Below are 17,275 nucleotides of genomic sequence, written 5' to 3' on the forward strand. Positions count from 1 at the left end.
CCAAGAACTCTAAAACTGAACTCCTATATACATGAAGTAGCCTAGACCCATGCCAAGTGCTTCATTAAAACAAGAACTAAACCATGTGAGTTAGTAATGCAGAAAGAGATACTGCTATTCATGAAGTTACCATGTATCCAACAGTGGTACTCTTATTGCATGAGCCATCAAAAACTATTTGATGAAATAGTATGTTAAAAAGAAAATATTATTAACAAAAATTATAAAACTCTGCCTTTCATTCTTAAGAATAATTTTAAAACTCCCACATATAATATGGGAAAAAACACCATTTACCAAACTTTCTATGCTGCTATGTTTTTCCAAAGTTGCTATTCTTGTGTGCATTTCTACTGAATTCCAGTTCCCAATTTCACATTACTAAAACAGTTTGCTTCAAAACACTTAGAGAAACTGCAGGAAATCCAATCTTTCAAGCATATGATCAAGCATGAGGTAAGATTACTGCTTTATATACACATTGCAGATCATATGCAAAAGCCTGTAAGTAGTCCCACTACATCTGTGGTGCATCTATCACTATTTATGTTTCTCATCTTTTCCTATATATTCCCAGAGTGACTCAGCAAGCACAACTGAGCAATTTTCCAGAATGATAGCGAAAGTTGCTTATCAAACAGTTAAATAAGCATTGAATATCTAATTTGCATCACAGCAAACTCTACTACAGACCTTTTCTCAGTGGAAGATGGACAGTATAAGATTTCCAGAGCTCCCCAATTCTGACTTGAGGGCCCTTCCAATTCTGCAAGGATAGAAACAAAACCACAACAGAGATGCATGATAAGAAATGCAAGAACAGGGCAGGAACCAGCCAATATCACAGATATATTAAAAAAAAAGCAAAAGCAGACTGCTGGAGAAAGTAAAACTAAACAGAAGACTCTGTGACATCCTGGGAAGGGCGTGATGCACGTTGCCAGCTCGTGTCCAGCCTCTCATCCACCAGTATCCCCAAGGCCTTCTTGGTAGGGCTGCTCTCAATCTGTTCATCCCCCGGTATGAACTTATCCCAGCCTGTATAAGTTCATACACTTCAAGTCACAAAAGTTTGATCTCAACTCCCAGCTGGGATCATATACTTCTCCAAATTTGTACTAGTAATATCAGCAACTCTGATGAAAAGGAATAAAAAAATGGAAGCATAAATGAGCATTTTACTAGAGTTAAAAACCAAAGCTAGAGAGAGGATAGTACATTCAACTCTAGCACAGAGAAAAGGCACAAAGGTAACTCAGATATATATTGTCTTGATGCTTGTACCATTTACCACATTCCTAGACTCTGGCTTTTGGGAAATTTCTTTCCAGTTTTATTAGCTATCCACACCACCTGTATGTAGTTGGCTTTATCCTAAAGGAAGCTCAATTTCATGGCAGCTGTGTTGTATTTCAACCTTAAAGGCTGTAAGTAAAAATAAAATATACCAAATTACATAAGGTCTCCATGAAGTAGTCAGCCAACTCCTGCTGCAGCTATTCTGAAAAAGACCACAAGTAAATATATAATTTCCATGATGTGAAGGAATAGGAAAGAAGTGGGCAAAGACTCCTCTGATACTCCTGTGAATTTATACTAGGAGCATCATAATCTGATCACACTGCACATGGAAACTGTGATTACCTCTCTTCAAAGAGCAAGAGCACAGTGTAAGCCAAGTCAGTATAAAAGTGCAGACATATCATGGATAACTACCCTGTGCTGACAATATGCCAGTACCAAGTATTAACATTCATATGCTTTGGCAAATCCTGCAGATTCTTTTGTCACCAAAACATTATGAGAAATTTCTTACATGGAATATATTACCACATAGAGCATCAATGGTAAATGTTTTCTCTTAAGTTCTATTCTGTTATTGCTTTGCTACAGTTCTTCCAAGATAATCCTGTTTACCAAAAAGATTTTTTTACCTTTTTATCCCCTCTGTTTCTTTGCAAAGGACACATCTGAATATCCACTCATCTGTAAGACTCTCAAGAAAAAAGTAAGAAAATACTACATTTTCTAATATATTGGCAACATGTGCAAACTACAGTGGGAATTAAGTATGTTATTGAGATTAATATATGCATTTTTTCCAGCTGTTTACTCAACAGCAGTTTTCCCAATCAGCATATTTGTCAGGTTAAGACTTGTTGTAATGTTTGTTACAGAGAAATGACTCTGGGAAAATAAGGAGTTCATAGATACTGGCTGTCATATCAAAATCCCAATGCTGTTTCTGCCATAAAGCTATTCTATTACAAAAACATTGGGTGACAGATATACAGGTTCCAGACAAAATTCACATAATTTAAATCATAAATAGGGTTATCCACAACCCCCAGTTCTTTGATAGCTCTCATACAAAACACACACCCCATGCACAGTGGGCAGGAGGTACTGAAATCCCATTTCTAAGGTGGGCTGGAGAAATTCAATTACAAGAAGAGAGTTTGCCCTTCATGCTTCTCTGTAGAGGTGAGACTGGAAGGCAACAAAGAGACTAACAGAAAGGCTTTGTGTCCATTAGCAACACTCTTAGTGGAGAAATATGCGATTACTGTAGGTTCCCCAGAAAGATTTATCAACAAATTCTGTCCTTTAAATCCGTGCAGTCAGTAGAGAGACGCTTTCGAAATGTTTTTTTCACAGCAACTTATTCACATTAGCTGCAAAACCTCCTCAGAGCTTCTGGCACAAGTGCTGTGTCTGAGTTCATATATTCACTCTTTCCACTGATAACTGAAGAGCAAAGGAGAGGCAGACAGCAGTCTTACGCAGTGCCCTAGGGGTCAAGGAATCCCAAGTAAAAGCCTGTCAGGAACCATCAAGCACATTATTCCAGCCGAGATTTTCAGCCCAAAGGGCTGCACAGCTAGGTCATTGACAGCAGCAGCTTGATACCGATCACATGGCTCAGTGCAGTCTTGCATTGAGTGGTATAATTTTATCTTTTTCTCTCCATAGCAGAAGAACATGTAGGAATTAGGATAGTATCTGAAGAATACAAGAAATGTTGTGGAGTTTTTTGCAATTGCTCAGATGATTATATCAGAGAGAATATCAACATTTTACGTAATATCCTAAAAGTAATAATACCTCACAAATACTACTGATTTGCCCAAAACACAACAAACTAACACTAAAAATCCCCAACAACCAATGCCCCTCCCCCAAACAGTTGTACTGAGAAATTCTAATGAATGGCTCCATCTCTCAGAAAGGGAATCTGGCACAACTTGTCAAAGCCCTAAGGACCTTCTCACTCCTGTTTTTGCTGTTTGTACTGTAATTGTACAAAGTACAGAGTCGACATTCTACAATGCTAGGTGCTGTAAAGTACACGCAGTACAATATCATTTCTGTCTTGAAGAGCTTACACTATCCTTGCAAACAAGACAAAACAAGTTACTCTGAAAAGGGGAAAGATGCAGAGCAGATGACAGCAAGATGATGATGGTGATAAGGCCTACATACACAGATACAAAGAAAAAAGAAAATTGATGGCTCTAAGCTAGCTCTAAGAATCTCTCCTTTTCATAATCAGATAATTCAGCTTATTTGCAGTTGCCAATTAAGGTTGCCTTCAGTGAGTGGCTTAGTTCTCATGGGCATCCCATCTGTCTTGTTCCTGGCCCTTCCCCCCTGCCCTCCTCCCCCAAGGGTATTGAGACGGTTTTTAAAGAGGAGGACATTGTTTACTCTACAGATTTATTTCTGTAATGTTGTACAGCAATAAAGGACTGAACAAGCCAAAAGTTTGTCTGATACCAAAGCCTGTATCTATTGCCAGAGAAAGCCAAAGGAGCGGTATCATATTTGTCCCTAAGGAAAGAGTTGAACAAATAGTTCCAGCCAATCCAGACAGCAAGAGAAAATGAGGTACTTTCATTGCTAGAAGTTGATACTTCTCACCACGATAACATCTTCCTTCCCAAGGATCCCAAACTATGTAGCACTGTCAGTCTTGTTACTAGGAACAAAGCAAATGCTCCTTTCTGTAAAACAGGGCTCTACACAGTGCTGAGCTGGTGTTTTGAATTGCCAGGCACACAACAGATCTAAGAGCAGTATCTGACCCTCAACCCTGTCACACACATCACAGATACCTTCTCAGATAAATACTGTTAAACTGTCACATAAGATCCAGCAGGGGCGTTCAAGTCAGAGCCAGCAGAAGCACTCTTTACAGGAAAAGGGGATCTCGGACATCAGTTTGCAGAGTCCAGTGGAAGCTAAAAGCAAGAGTTTTTTATCAGTCATGCTCCAGCTAGCAATTGGTCAGGAGACATTTCACCAGAAACAACAGAAAGGAGAAGTGTTTTGCAATAAGAATATAGACTCAAAAAAAAAAAAGTTCATCCCCTTGTCTCCAGTTCACTTGTGTTTGATTTATCAAACAAATTATTAAAGTTATGAAAAAAACACTTTCCTAACCAAGGTAAGTTACAACTGGTTATTATTTCTGAACTTTCCAAAGAGTCTTGAACAGAGCAGCACATCTACCTGCATGCTGGAAGAGAACGTTTCATACAAAGGATTAGACTATAAGAAAAGTAAAACATACTAGAAGGAAGTCTCTTCATAATTTTTTTTCTGGTTCTTTAAGCTGAAATGAAAAAAAGACAAACAGACTCCTTTTAAGAGCCCAGAAATTATGAAGTGGGATGCTATGCACATTCCCTCTGCATGATCAAATGCATTAGCATGAGGGCCCTATTTTTCTTCAGTATAGGAAAGATCAAGAAAACAGGATGATAAATAATGTATATGGGGAACATGTTCCTTTAAGATATGTTGTCACAGACATGAGGCTGGAAGAAGCAAAGCAGCATTAGTGTGTAATTACACAGAGGGTTTTCAAGAGTCTGCATTTCATGAAGATTCAAGAGCAGAGCTGAGATTTCTCAGGCTTGTAATGAACAAATACCAGTAGCATTTCAGCATATCTATAACATCAAGATTAGTCCTAAGAGAGGCATAATTTTACTTGTTTAACTAAAAGATGTGGATTAATTGGCAGAGGGGTGATTGATCCCTGTTCCTGTAAGGGTCAGAAGTGAGCAAGATGAGGGAAGCCTCAAGGTACTCCCAAGATTGAAAGCAGATGTCCACATGACTGGGACAAATGAACATTGGAATAAAGAGGGAGAAAAAACTATCCTTGAAAACTAAAACCATTCTGGAAGGAAAACTGTACAGAGTAAGGTCAGTCCTTTGCAATCAGCAATCACAGTGCTAGATGGTAGCTAGCAGTGAAATACATACCCAATTCCATTCCTTAGAAACAACTGAAATACTCATTGCCAGCAAAACACTTACTGCTTGATCCATACAAAACTAAATGACTGCATAATTTTCAATTCTGAAATTTCACTCAGGTATGCTAAGTCCCAATAAGGTTTTCTTAATTACCAAAAAAAAAAAAAAAAAGTAAAAAAAAAAAAAAGTTGTTGTAACTGGCTCAAAGACTTGAATTGACTTATGGTAAAGTGGGGCATTGCGATGCATGATAGAAATGCCATCAGGTTGCTTTTCAGCAGTGAAGAGAGGTCCATGGAACACCACTGTATTGAGAAGTGTGCCCTCTGAGAGGAGTTTGGAAAATATCTAACACTTGTCCTTGACAGACTAATTTCAATTTCTGAAAAGTTACAGAAGTCATTCTTGTACCCCATAAGCACTTTAAAAAAAAAGTTACTTGTTTGGGCTGGCCTGCTAGCTTTCTAAGGGTTCGGTCTAAGGACCTGGGCTTGGTCTCTAATTTTAAGTGAGCATAAGTAGGGAAAGGACAATTTTAAAAACTGGACATCCTAATACCAAGTCCCTTCATCTCAAATCACTGCAGAATAATTCAAAACATGCAGATTCCAGTCCTCTCCTACAGAAAAACATGGATTATGGAAAACAGTGGAACAGTGCCCACAAACCTTCTGGAATCTCACAAGTTATCTTTGAGTTTGAAGATGCTGAGACTGAAGATTAAGTTTATTTGCTTGGGAAAGAAGTGTAGCCTTCAAAGCACAGCTGGAACAAATGTTGTTAGTTGAGTGGATGAACAGAAATCTTTTGGGCAGTGAAGGCTCACTACTAAGCCCTGGGAGCCAGAACATGTGACATTTTCATAATAGGAAACTTCACATTCTACATCCATATTGTTTATCATTCATTCTCCACTTTAAATGAAGAATCCCACATTTGAAATCTTCACAACTCTCAAAATTACTAAGCCTGTCTGTGCTTTGGTATGGGGACACAGTTTTATCTGCTAAACTCCAGATATTTTATAAAAGAAAAAAATAAAAAAAGATAACTACTAGTTCTATATTACAGATTGAATGAAAATAAATCATTTGCCTATCCTTCATAAAATCAGAAACTGCACAAGACACTGTGAACAAGAAAACATTGTAGAAATCATATCTATGAAAATAAATGGAAAAATTTATGAAGTATATATGATCAGAAGTTTAGAAAAGGCACAGAAGGGTCAGTTTGAAATGAGATGTAAGCTGATCTGCAGAGATGCCTCAATGACAATTTCAGCAGGGTATTTCAAAGCCACCTTGCCTTCAACCCCAGTAAAGAAATCCTCTTGGTGGGTAGAGGTCATTGTAATCCTGCTCTTTATCTTTCTTAAGCTCTTGTTTTCCAACTATTTGCTCAGCTGACTAATGTTGGTATTGCTTTCTGTGGACAGAAAGCACGTAGTTTTTCTCTCAAGAATTTTCTTGCAAATTACTAAGAAGAGATAGTGCTCATGTCCAGTATTTAAGGACTTAGGCAAGTTTTAAGAGAAGAGGCATCCTATTAAAGCATTCAACAGGACAACAATCACACAAGGAGACAAACAATTCAAATTCATACTCAGGAAAAGGAAGAACAAGCGCTGCTGAAACCAGCAGCAGTCTGTGAAACAGTTTGCTTCAGTATTTCTCAAGCAGCTTGATACTAACAGTCCTGACCAAGAGAAGCAGAATTTGGTTTTTCATGTTTTTAAAATCACTGTTCCCCAGAGTGACTCCTTCACATGAATGTTTGTAACAGAAGAGGTACTGAACTGTACAAAACCCACGTACATGCTCAGGCAGCCCTTGACTAACCCAGTAAAGTCCAGCATTCACAATATAAGCAGCACATTTCCAGCTCCATTCTCCATGTATTCTATCTGTTTCTAAAAGCTCCTCTCAGGCTGGCCCTACTGGCAGCATCCTGATGTACTTACTATTCAGTGAAGAACCTGGCAATGCCGTACTGACTAATATCTTCTCTGCTCTCCAGCAGCTGGCTCACTGCATCCTCCATGTATGTGAGGACATGTCGCTGAGCTGCAAATAAAAAAGAGTAAGAGACAGAAGTTAGAATCTATGGGGCCTTCCCAGAGCAAAACAAGCCCAGCTATGTGCCTTACACAAGACATCAAGCATCTGCTTCCTCAATTATAGAGTGGAGGTTTCTTTCTCCCAGAAATGGATAGCAAAATTCATCACCTAAATTCTGCTTTCCTTCCTGGCTACACAGCATTAGTCATTAACAGCACTGACTCTTTTTTAGAATCCCCTGAGATTTTGGTATTGAAGGAAGGTAAGGAGTTGTGAGGCAGTTTCACTGGAAAATGCTTACTCCAGAGGAGTTCCTGATCTCTGTTCTGAGCCATCTTTCCTACAAAGATTGTCAATGCTGTTTTGATGGGGTTGTTGCAGAGCTTTAGGTGTTGTTTACTCTTCCCTGTATACCAAAGCCAAGTAGCTTTAAGGTTGTTTTGTAAAGGTTTCCTCCTGAAGGTACAAATAAAAGTACATCTGTTTCCAAGCAAGCATCAGTAAATGTGGCAGGTGGGGAACAGGTCTGAATGCCAAGAGCGATTTATATTGTTCAACAGCCAGTCTCAAATAATTACCTAGGCCAGTCACAGAAGAATTTCAGAAATGGCAGATCTGCCAATACCTCACCACAGAATGACATTCACTTATAAGACTCCTGAGTAAAGACTCCTGAGTAAAGAGTAAAGTTTGGTGCAACACAAACTGTTCTGCTGCTTCTACAGGGGGAAGACTGTACAAAACAAGCATTTGCCAGGGAGGAAACAGCACAGATTTACCACTGAGCCCCTTTGATGTTTTTGGCTAGAAACCAAGTTGGAGCAACAAAGAGCCGAGTCTGAGGTGATGTGCCAGCAAGAAAGCAGTAGACTTTCCAAATCTGCAAGTTCAACAATCAGAAGACAAGTTACAACGAACCCAGGAAAATCATTCCTAACCTGGAAAGCACATAAACCCTGTTCCCAAACCACACACCTCCATCCTAAACACGTATCCTACTGTACCTTTGCAAGTAGTGTCGTGTCCTAAAAAGAGCGGGAGAAAACCCTTAGGGAATATAGGAAAGGCAAGGACTGTTCTTGCTCCTTGCCAATCTGCTCCAGACTTGGCAGAATCACCCCCTCACCAGCAACTGGCCAACCTCAGACCCACATCAATATTCTCCAAACCATTTTAATTTGTGTTTAATATCCTGGTGAGCATCAAGCCTGTGCCACTTGATACACAGCATGGAAGGCACTTTCATCTTAGTGTGGGGCAGGTGGACTTCAAGAGAGGCCCGGAAATGATTATTCCCAGTGGATACAGTGATTAAAAGTAGGCATGAATATTGATTGCTATCAGGGGATTTCTCTGCCTAGAACACTTTTCAGGACAATAGTAAAATTGGTTAAGCACACCCTGGAAAATACCTTGCAGATGATAGCAAAATGGTGAGCCAAAGGTTTAAAGATATTATCTGGCACTAAAAGATATAGGGCGTAGCTTTATTTAATTATTTTAATGCAAAGGAATAAATTTAATTTATGTGAGTGATTAAAGAAAAATAGCTCTGCGCACCTGTGTCCCCTGAGGGAAGAATGAGTCCGTGCAGCTCAGTCATAGGCTCAAGATAGTAACAACTGGGTAACTTTATTTCAGCCCATCCTTCCTCCCTCCTCCTGAAGCAGCCCATCTCACGTTCAGCAATCATCTCCCAAGGCCCCTCCTGAGGTGTCAGCAGTACCAGATCATGCCAGGAAATGGTACTAGCAGACAGACTTCCACTCATGTCAGCCTGCAATAAACTTCAGTTCAACTGCAAAACCATTCTCAACACTTTGTGGGGAAGTATACACTCCTGTCACAGGATAGTCCCTATCAATGAACCATACTTCTCCATAGAGTCATAACCCTCCCCTAAAAGCCTTTGGGAATAGACATGCATGGTCCCACAGTGCTACACAGCACAATGTGGCTGACCTCTATAATAAATACCTTTGAACTGCTCCTGGAGAATAAATCAACTTTCAACATATAATTTTAGACATTGCAAAATGTACACAAAAATATATAGGTCAGTATTAAATACGATTGTTTGTAAAAGGGTATTTCTCTTAAGCTTTTAGTTGCATACCGTAAGGATACTGGCAAAGAGCCTCTATACCCATTTCCCAGAAGAGTGAGTAGAGGTGTGGGGAAGGGAAGGAAACTGTGAGCAGAGAAATTAAAATAAAATAGCACTTTAAATCTCCTTGAGAAGTCTCCCTCCTTGCCCTTTTGGCTGCTGTGCTCTTTTCCAGGTAGCATAGTTCACACTGCCAAACCAAATTCCAGCTCTGGCTTCCTGTTCACTGACTGCCCAGTTCCATGGAACGATGCAAGTAATATGTTTTATAACCCAACTAATGCTCCACTATACAGGAAAGTCATAGAACAAAATGTAAATTGCAGACAGGTTTTAGCAGGCCAGAGAGGCAAAATAAAGTGCCAGGAGTCTGGTTATATACCAAAAGAGTAGTTCCTTAATTTATACAAATGGTACTTTCCACAACAAACACTGGAACCATACCGGAATATTAACTGTTAATGCAAGCATAGTCAAAAATCTGTGGCATTCTAGGCAAAATAAATAGGATGATTCATACATTTTAACAATTTCTGAAAATTCAGTTGCTCATATTTTGAGGCCCTCTTTGCAATAACAAGGCAGCAAGTCCAAATCAGAATGTAAAGCCCAAATACCCACTGTGCTATTACAGCTTTCTGTCTCTGCTAATTTTCTTCCTGACAGAACTCTAGTATACTGCAGTTTCTATGCAGGAGGTGTTATATCAGGATATCATCTCGGCATTTGTTTCAGGCTTACTGTAACAGAAGTTCCCTACTCATACAGAACTTTCCCATGCAACCCATATTCTGTATATATAACAAAAATTCTCAATTCTGAAATCCCAGGCAACTACCCCGAACAAGAAGCCAGTGTGCCTGACACACTCATTTGATAAGTACCACACTCTTTGCTGTCAGATTTAAAAACAGTTGGCTTTCACAAAGGAATCTGACAAAGCTCACAGAGGATTTTTCAGGCAGCCCATAACCTGATGTTAAGTAAATACCTTTGCATAGAATATCTTAATTCTTATCATTAAACCACTAGCAGTGATGTTATACTTGAAGCCTCAGTCCAATCAGTAGCAGCATGTACAGCTCCTCTAAAGCTGCCCCCTGCAGCACTTAAGAGAACGGCCTGTGATACTCATGTGCTCAAACCCCACCATCACATACATGCCCAATGTTTAAAATGAATTTTAGAATGAATGCACTTTTGGCTCAGAACCAAATTCAGGGATGAGCAGTGACTGTTAAATTCAAGCATGGCGAGACCAAGTCACAGAAATCTTCAGCTTACAAGTACAAGGCATAATGAGGATTACATCCACAATCTCTATAGATTTCTCTACAACAGATTAGACAATCACAACTAATTACATTTAGCCATAACCACACCAAATAATTTTGCATATGTATTTAAATAATAAAAATAGTATTTTTATAAGCTACCAAATTACTTGTTTCAATCTTCTGATGAGAACAAACAATCCATTACTTTGTAGGTTTGATTACACATGTCATAAGAACAAGCATTGATACTTGAAAAGTCTTGAAGGAAAACTTAATGCAAATAATCTCACTGCACAAAACTGAATATATGCACTGATATTCTCAGACCAGAAATTCAGGAGGAAGGAAGGAAATAGATGTCACTTTTAAGTCATGATACCATGTATATGTAATGGTTTTATTATCCAAGTGGTTATATGATTGCTTAACTCTTCAGGAGTCATGACTTCTGAGCAGGAGCTGTCTATCAAAGCAATTTGCTCTGTATGCACATAAGGGGGCTTTTTTTGTTTTTTTTGGTTTTTTTTTTAAGTTGGGGTCATTCCTGGCATAACTGAATATGCTGAAAAATCAGGAGTGGGAATTCCTGGATAAGACCAGCTTTTCTTACTTATTTGCCTCCTCCTCAGCTGAAGTGCTGAAAATACACACTACTTGATGCAATTAATGTTATGGTTCATTTCAGTTATCAGAAGCTCGAGAGCATAACAAGCTTTAATGGATCTGGAGTATTTCTGGCATTTTTAATCTCAGAGAACATATACTCTGAGAGCATAAGGTAATAGCTAAATACCATTTCAGCATTTGTTCTAAACTGGAGCTTAACTAAGGACTACCTTATTACCCACGTTGTAAAGATACATCCATAGCAACATAAAATCAATTTCATGTAAACATTACCAAAACAATAATGATGCAAGAGAGAAATAGTAAGGATATCAACTGCAACAACAAAATCACAGCAACTCTGGAAATTTTTCCAGCATTAATGGTTTTTCAGGATGCTCATTATAACCTTTTCAGACACCATTAAGGACTTAACCTCTTCAGATGTTGCTAAGAAATGGCCTGGGAAAGAGAAGTAAGTGAACAAAACAACCTAAATGCTACATCTCTGCACTGTCATAGTTCCTTCCAACTTTGCATAGCTTCACAGTGAAATTTCCTCTTAATACTCAAAAGCAAAATGTTTTTTGAAGGACAGAACATATAAGTACAAGTAGACCTTGTCACACCAGAGGTATCCCACAACGCGAGATGTGCTGTTACCAGGAGCATGTGCCAAGGGGTCACACACTGTAACTATAGCACGTTTCATACATTCGAATTTTCAAAACCACTTTCAACAAAAAAATTAAGAAACATTTCCATTTATAATTTAGTCTGGACCATAGCTGAGAATTTGGTTCAAACAATGAGCATAATACTGCACACAAACTGACTTAAAAGTGCAAGTCCTTCCAGCAGACTGCTTCCTGCAAGGTGTCATACAGCTGCTAGAAATGAGCCCCTCATTGAAGCAAATCATTGAGTATCTTTTCTTTTGTTTTTTGTTTGGTTGGGGTTTTTGGAGATTTTTGTTTAAATCTAAAATGATTAATCATGGAAGAAATTTTCATTCCAGTTTGTTATAAGGCATTAAGTAGCCTAATGGTTCCCTGCCTATTCATGCTCAGAGGGACATATGCAAAGGACTGTGCTCTCCAGTTCTGGAACTCTACCTAATTCAGGATCAGATTTCACCTGTACCTTTTAAGTAAAGGTGGAAATCCTGGAGTGCAACAGCAGTATGGTGGTGAAACCTCCATCTTCTGGACAAAGTACTAGGCTGAGCCTAAGATAATCCAAATTTAACTAACATTTCTATAAGCAAACTCTTACACATTATGTTAAATCTACATTACGATTCTCCTATCCGTACAACAGAGCAAGAAATAAAATTTTTAAAAAGGCATTCTCTGCTCTTTTTCTAGACCATGAGATCTTTCAGTCACAGTGCTACACAGAAGTTCACCAAAGCTCTATACTAAGAGGAGAATCAGTGTCAGCTGAGATGTCTGGACAACAATGTAGCCTATGTGTTGATTATGCTGTTAAAAGAAATTTGTACTTGCACTTTCTAGATCAATATTTCTTAAGACTGTTCAGAAGAAGAGTAAGCCTTAGGCTTCAGCAAAGACTCCACACAACTGAAGTTCTCTGTTGGGAACTACTCAGTTTTGTAAAAGAATGTATACTCTTTATAACCATTAAACCCAAGACCTTTTATGAGAGAGATGAGGAAACACAACTGTGTTTCTGGCATTTAACAGGCCCATGCTTCACTGATAAGGCACTTCCCTAGCACAGTATCTGCATTCTTACATGCCTTATATTGGCAAAGAAGGACAAGAAACAACATCCTGGAGCTGGGTAGTAGAAGGCAGGAGAATACATAAAAATAGAAGTTTGGAAATTTGCAGTACTCTACTGCTTTTTCTCCGTAACAGGAAATGGAAGCAGGGAAGTAATACAATATGAAGCTTCAGAGACAGCTGCATGAGCAGAACAATACCCTAAGTGCTCCACTGCCTGTTATAAATAACTGAGCAATCACCAGTTATTAAACCATAAGGAGGAAGCCAAGAAAAAGTCTCTCAAATATGCCTCATTTTGCCTACTGTAGGTCCAGTCTCATCCATCAAATGAGAAACAGATTATCATCGCTATACCCAAACAATAAATGCTGTTTATTCAGTGAAAATACTGTTTATAATGTCATGCTTGTAACAACATCATCTTCACTATAGCATTTCTGCCAACTCTGTAGACCTCATCTCCACTCCCATTCCCTAAATAATGGTTATCTCTTTTCTTCTACTTACTGTCTCATTGTGGCATGAGACATGTTGCCCTGATTTTCATATTCCAGGAACTCTGGCATAACAAAGCTTTGCAATTATTTTTCATCTAAAGTTAATACTTAATTCTCTCCCTGTTCATGTCTATTTTAACTCAAAACTGCTTTTATTTCCCTCTCAGCATTCTAGCTGGCTGTAGAAGAATTATCTCAAATAGAGCAGGGGCTGGGGGCTGTGTGGAATAACACAGCAAGTAGCACATTATGTTATTCTGGCTGCTCAATTTACGTGTTAGCCTGGTTTTGATAATGAGACAAGAGGAAGAAGGGTTTGGGTGAGTTACCCATCTGTGAGAGTCAGTACCTTAAGTGGCAAGCTAAGGCAAAGAACTTCAGAATGAAATTACAGAAAGTGAAATTTATCACAGCTCCTTACAACCCCACTTCAGATAACTGTATTAACAAGACCCTGAGGTGCACAACAGAACAATCCAAATAATGGTGATTTCAAAATGCCAATGTAGAAAACAGAAATGCAACTCAGAAAAACATGTGGGGAGGTGTGTTTGTTTGGGGTGGGAGAAGGGGGAGTTGGGGGTTGTTTTGGTTTGGTTTTTAACCATTTTCCTACTGCTAATACACACTAAATTCTTTAGGATCTGTGAGCAGTTTGGCAAGTTACAAAGTCTCATGAAGGCAAAAACACTGCTTTTGGTAACATTTATAGCTAATAAGAATATGTTTCCCCCTCTAATAGACGGCAGAAACTACAATCTAAACCAAAGATATACTAAGTAATGAACAGAAAAGACTCTTATAGAAGTCATTCTTCACCCAAATATGGTCACATGTCTTTTTCTAACCCCAGTGTCAGAATAATTTAGAAAGTTGTACAAAATGAAAAGGTAATTCCAAATCACCATGTGGAACAGAGATAAAAGGAGGCTTATTTAAGTGACTTGTAAAGCTGCTTGCACCTAACAATCTTGTACATCTAAGAAATCTCTCTTTTATATCTCATGTCTTGCTTTCAGATGTGCAACAGAAAACTGGTTTATTTTCACACTTTAAGTATTTTTAGTCTGCTTCCTAGATTGGTTTGAGTGATTCAATACTTATTGACAAGTTTCACACAATTAAAAGTGCCTATGTAATTAAAAACAATTACAAGAACCTGAAACCAAGCTGGTTCATTAAGGAAAATATATTTTGCAGTTTTCAACCTAGAGCCATTCTGGAAAAGGTATGAACTACTCTATTAGCATGTAGGTTAAAAATGCTGAAGTAGTGTGACAGAACAGCACAAACCCAAAGGGTGTGTGTCTAGTGTGTCTACATGGCACTATGATGCTGTTCTCAAACACCCAAAGCTCCACAACTGAAATCAGCAATAACAACTTCAGCAAGGTGAGGCCCATGAGTCACCCTGAAAAGAGCAGTAAATAAACCTATTTCTTGAACTTCCTTGACACAGAACAGCATTGCAGTTATGCAGGTATGCACAAAGCACCCTAACAGCAGCCTAGCAGCTACAGAACACTGAGATTCTACTGTAAGATGACTTAGATCACTCCTTTGCATAAATGGTTAAACAGAAGTCTTCTAGTCTGGTACCCACGGCAAGACAGGTTTTCCATTTACAGCAGTGTTTCTGTACTCTTGTTCCATTTTTACTTACAGAAATGGCAAAATCATGATAGAACAAACAGCACAAAACAATCTGATCCATTTCTGACCTCCCTTGTACAAGAAAACCACAGAAAATTATGTATACCTTTATAAGAGTTATCGAACAGTCTCTTGGACCTAGGAAGTAATGGCTGCAGTTTCACTTCACAAACACTCTTGAACACAATCCAAATGCTTACTACTCGTAATTCATCTCCTTTTCAGCAATTAAATGAAGTCATATTGACTTTATTCCATCCTAATTATTTTTATTTGACACATTAACATCAAATCACTTTGCTCCTTAGTTTCCTGGAACATCAAGCCGTTACAGGCAGCTTAAAAAGGATGTAGTCTTCAAAGGAGTAGCTGCTTCACAGGTTAAAAGATTTTCATTTTATGTAGGGAAACATTGTCGACGCTACCTAATTTCAGAACAAAAGCTAACATTCGAACCAGCTCGCAACGTATCAGCGTCACTCCTTCCCATTGTTGGGAAACGAGCATAAAATAAGGATGCTCACATCGATCTGTGAGCAAAACAGGTTGGTAATGGGTGAAGTCTATCACAGAGAGGCTGGACACCGCTCACATCGCCAAAGCGGACAGTGGAGGAAGGAGGCGGCAGCTCAGCTCCGGCCGCGCTCTCCATCACCTCCGGGCACCGGAGGGATGCTCCCTGTGCCCGGAGGGCTCCGCAGCCCTCCCACCTCAGGGCCCACAACCCCGCTCTGTTACGGTCCGGGGCTGCTCGCCCCAGCCAAGGCGGACACGGAGCCGCTGCGAGCCCCCTCAGCCCGGCCCAGCCCGGGGCCGCTCGCCGCCGTCCCCGGAAAGGCCGGGCCGCGGCCACCCCGGCCCGCCGAGCCCTCCCCGAGCCGGGCCGCAGCACGGCAGGGACAGAGAACCCTCGGGAAGCCTCCGCGCCCCGCTCCTCACCCAGGTACTCGGCGCCGGGCAGCGAGAGCCGCTCGGGGCTCAGCATCCTCCTCCCGCCGCTCCTTCCCGGCTTCCGCCCGTTTCCAAGGCGCCCGACGCTCCCGGCGCGGCTCGCGGTTCGCCCCGGCTGGGAACACGCCCCTCGCCGCCACAGTTCCGCGCCCACAGCCGCCGGCAGCCCCCTCGCCCGGGCCCTCGGGGGCTGGGCGAGGCCGGGAGGGACCCGCGGGAGGGACGGTGCCTGGGGCCGGCGGCAGCGCCCGGAGCGGGGCTGCGCGGGCGCCGCGGTGCGCCATGCCCCGGGCGGCTGCTCCGCGGCCGAGGGACGCCTCGGAGAGGGGAGAGCGAGTGAGCAGGCTCTCCCGAAGAGCCCAAATTGCTCAAGGAGAGGCACGTGTTGTCTCATTTAGACAAGCTGCTAGGGGTTATTTAGGACTAGGGCTGTGGGGGGAAAACCTTGATTTGAAGGTGAATTGTAATAAGTTAAAATCATACAATATTCTGAGTTGGAAGAGACCCATCAGAATTGTCGAGTCTAGCTCCTGGCCCTGTGCAGGACACTCCAAAAATCACACCATGAGCCTGAGAGCATTGTTCAGATGCTGCTTGAACTCTGCCAGGCTTGCTGCTCTGACCACATCCTTGGGTTAATGATGTGTTGCAGCTGTGTTCCAGAGACCAATGACTGAAAGTGTGGCCAAGGAGATCCTTTAGGCTTGTGTCCTTCTGTCCATACTATCCCAGAACTGGAATTTCTGCATCCCTTGTGCTCAGGAGAGGTAGGTATGGGGAGCCTCATGAATTGTTGCTTCTGTAGATTCAAGCTGAAATGAGCAGAAAAGTCCTGAGTCACAGGGCTCTTTCCTTTCTTGCCTGGGAGCTTGTCTGGGAATGGCCATTGTATCAGGGATGTAGGAGTGGCAGAGCTCTTCATGTGGCTGGAAGCAAGCCTGTTGGACTCCTCTTTCACAAAAGCTGATGTGGCAAAAATTCCCAAAATACTTTGCAGTTTCTTTCATCAGCATTAGAAGAAATAACAGCCCAGGATGTAATCCTGGAAGTATTACCAAAAAAACCAACCAAACAACCAGACAAAAAAGGACTGCAGGTGTTGTCC

At 40.6% G+C, this 17,275-nt stretch overlaps 1 protein-coding gene across 3 annotated transcripts in view; it reads right to left on the reverse strand.

Moving 5' to 3' along the window:
- CSTPP1 (centriolar satellite-associated tubulin polyglutamylase complex regulator 1) overlaps window positions 1–16,248 on the reverse strand; it is a 79,038-nt gene extending 62,790 nt beyond the window's left edge. For all 3 annotated transcript variants that reach the window (XM_085581772.1, XM_085581773.1, XM_021533346.4), the window contains exons 1-2: window positions 16,159–16,248; window positions 7,232–7,334 (exon numbers count right to left, since the gene is read on the reverse strand). In XM_085581772.1, coding sequence (XP_085437898.1) covers window positions 7,232–7,334; window positions 16,159–16,204 — 149 coding nt within the window. In that variant the 5' untranslated portion in view covers window positions 16,205–16,248. The remainder of the gene's footprint in view (window positions 1–7,231; window positions 7,335–16,158) is intronic.
- Window positions 16,249–17,275: the final 1,027 nt, after the last annotated feature.

Source organism: Lonchura striata, chromosome 5, assembly GCF_050655825.1.
Source record: "Lonchura striata isolate lonStrDom1 chromosome 5, ASM5065582v1, whole genome shotgun sequence".
Lineage (NCBI taxonomy): Eukaryota > Metazoa > Chordata > Aves > Passeriformes > Estrildidae > Lonchura > Lonchura striata.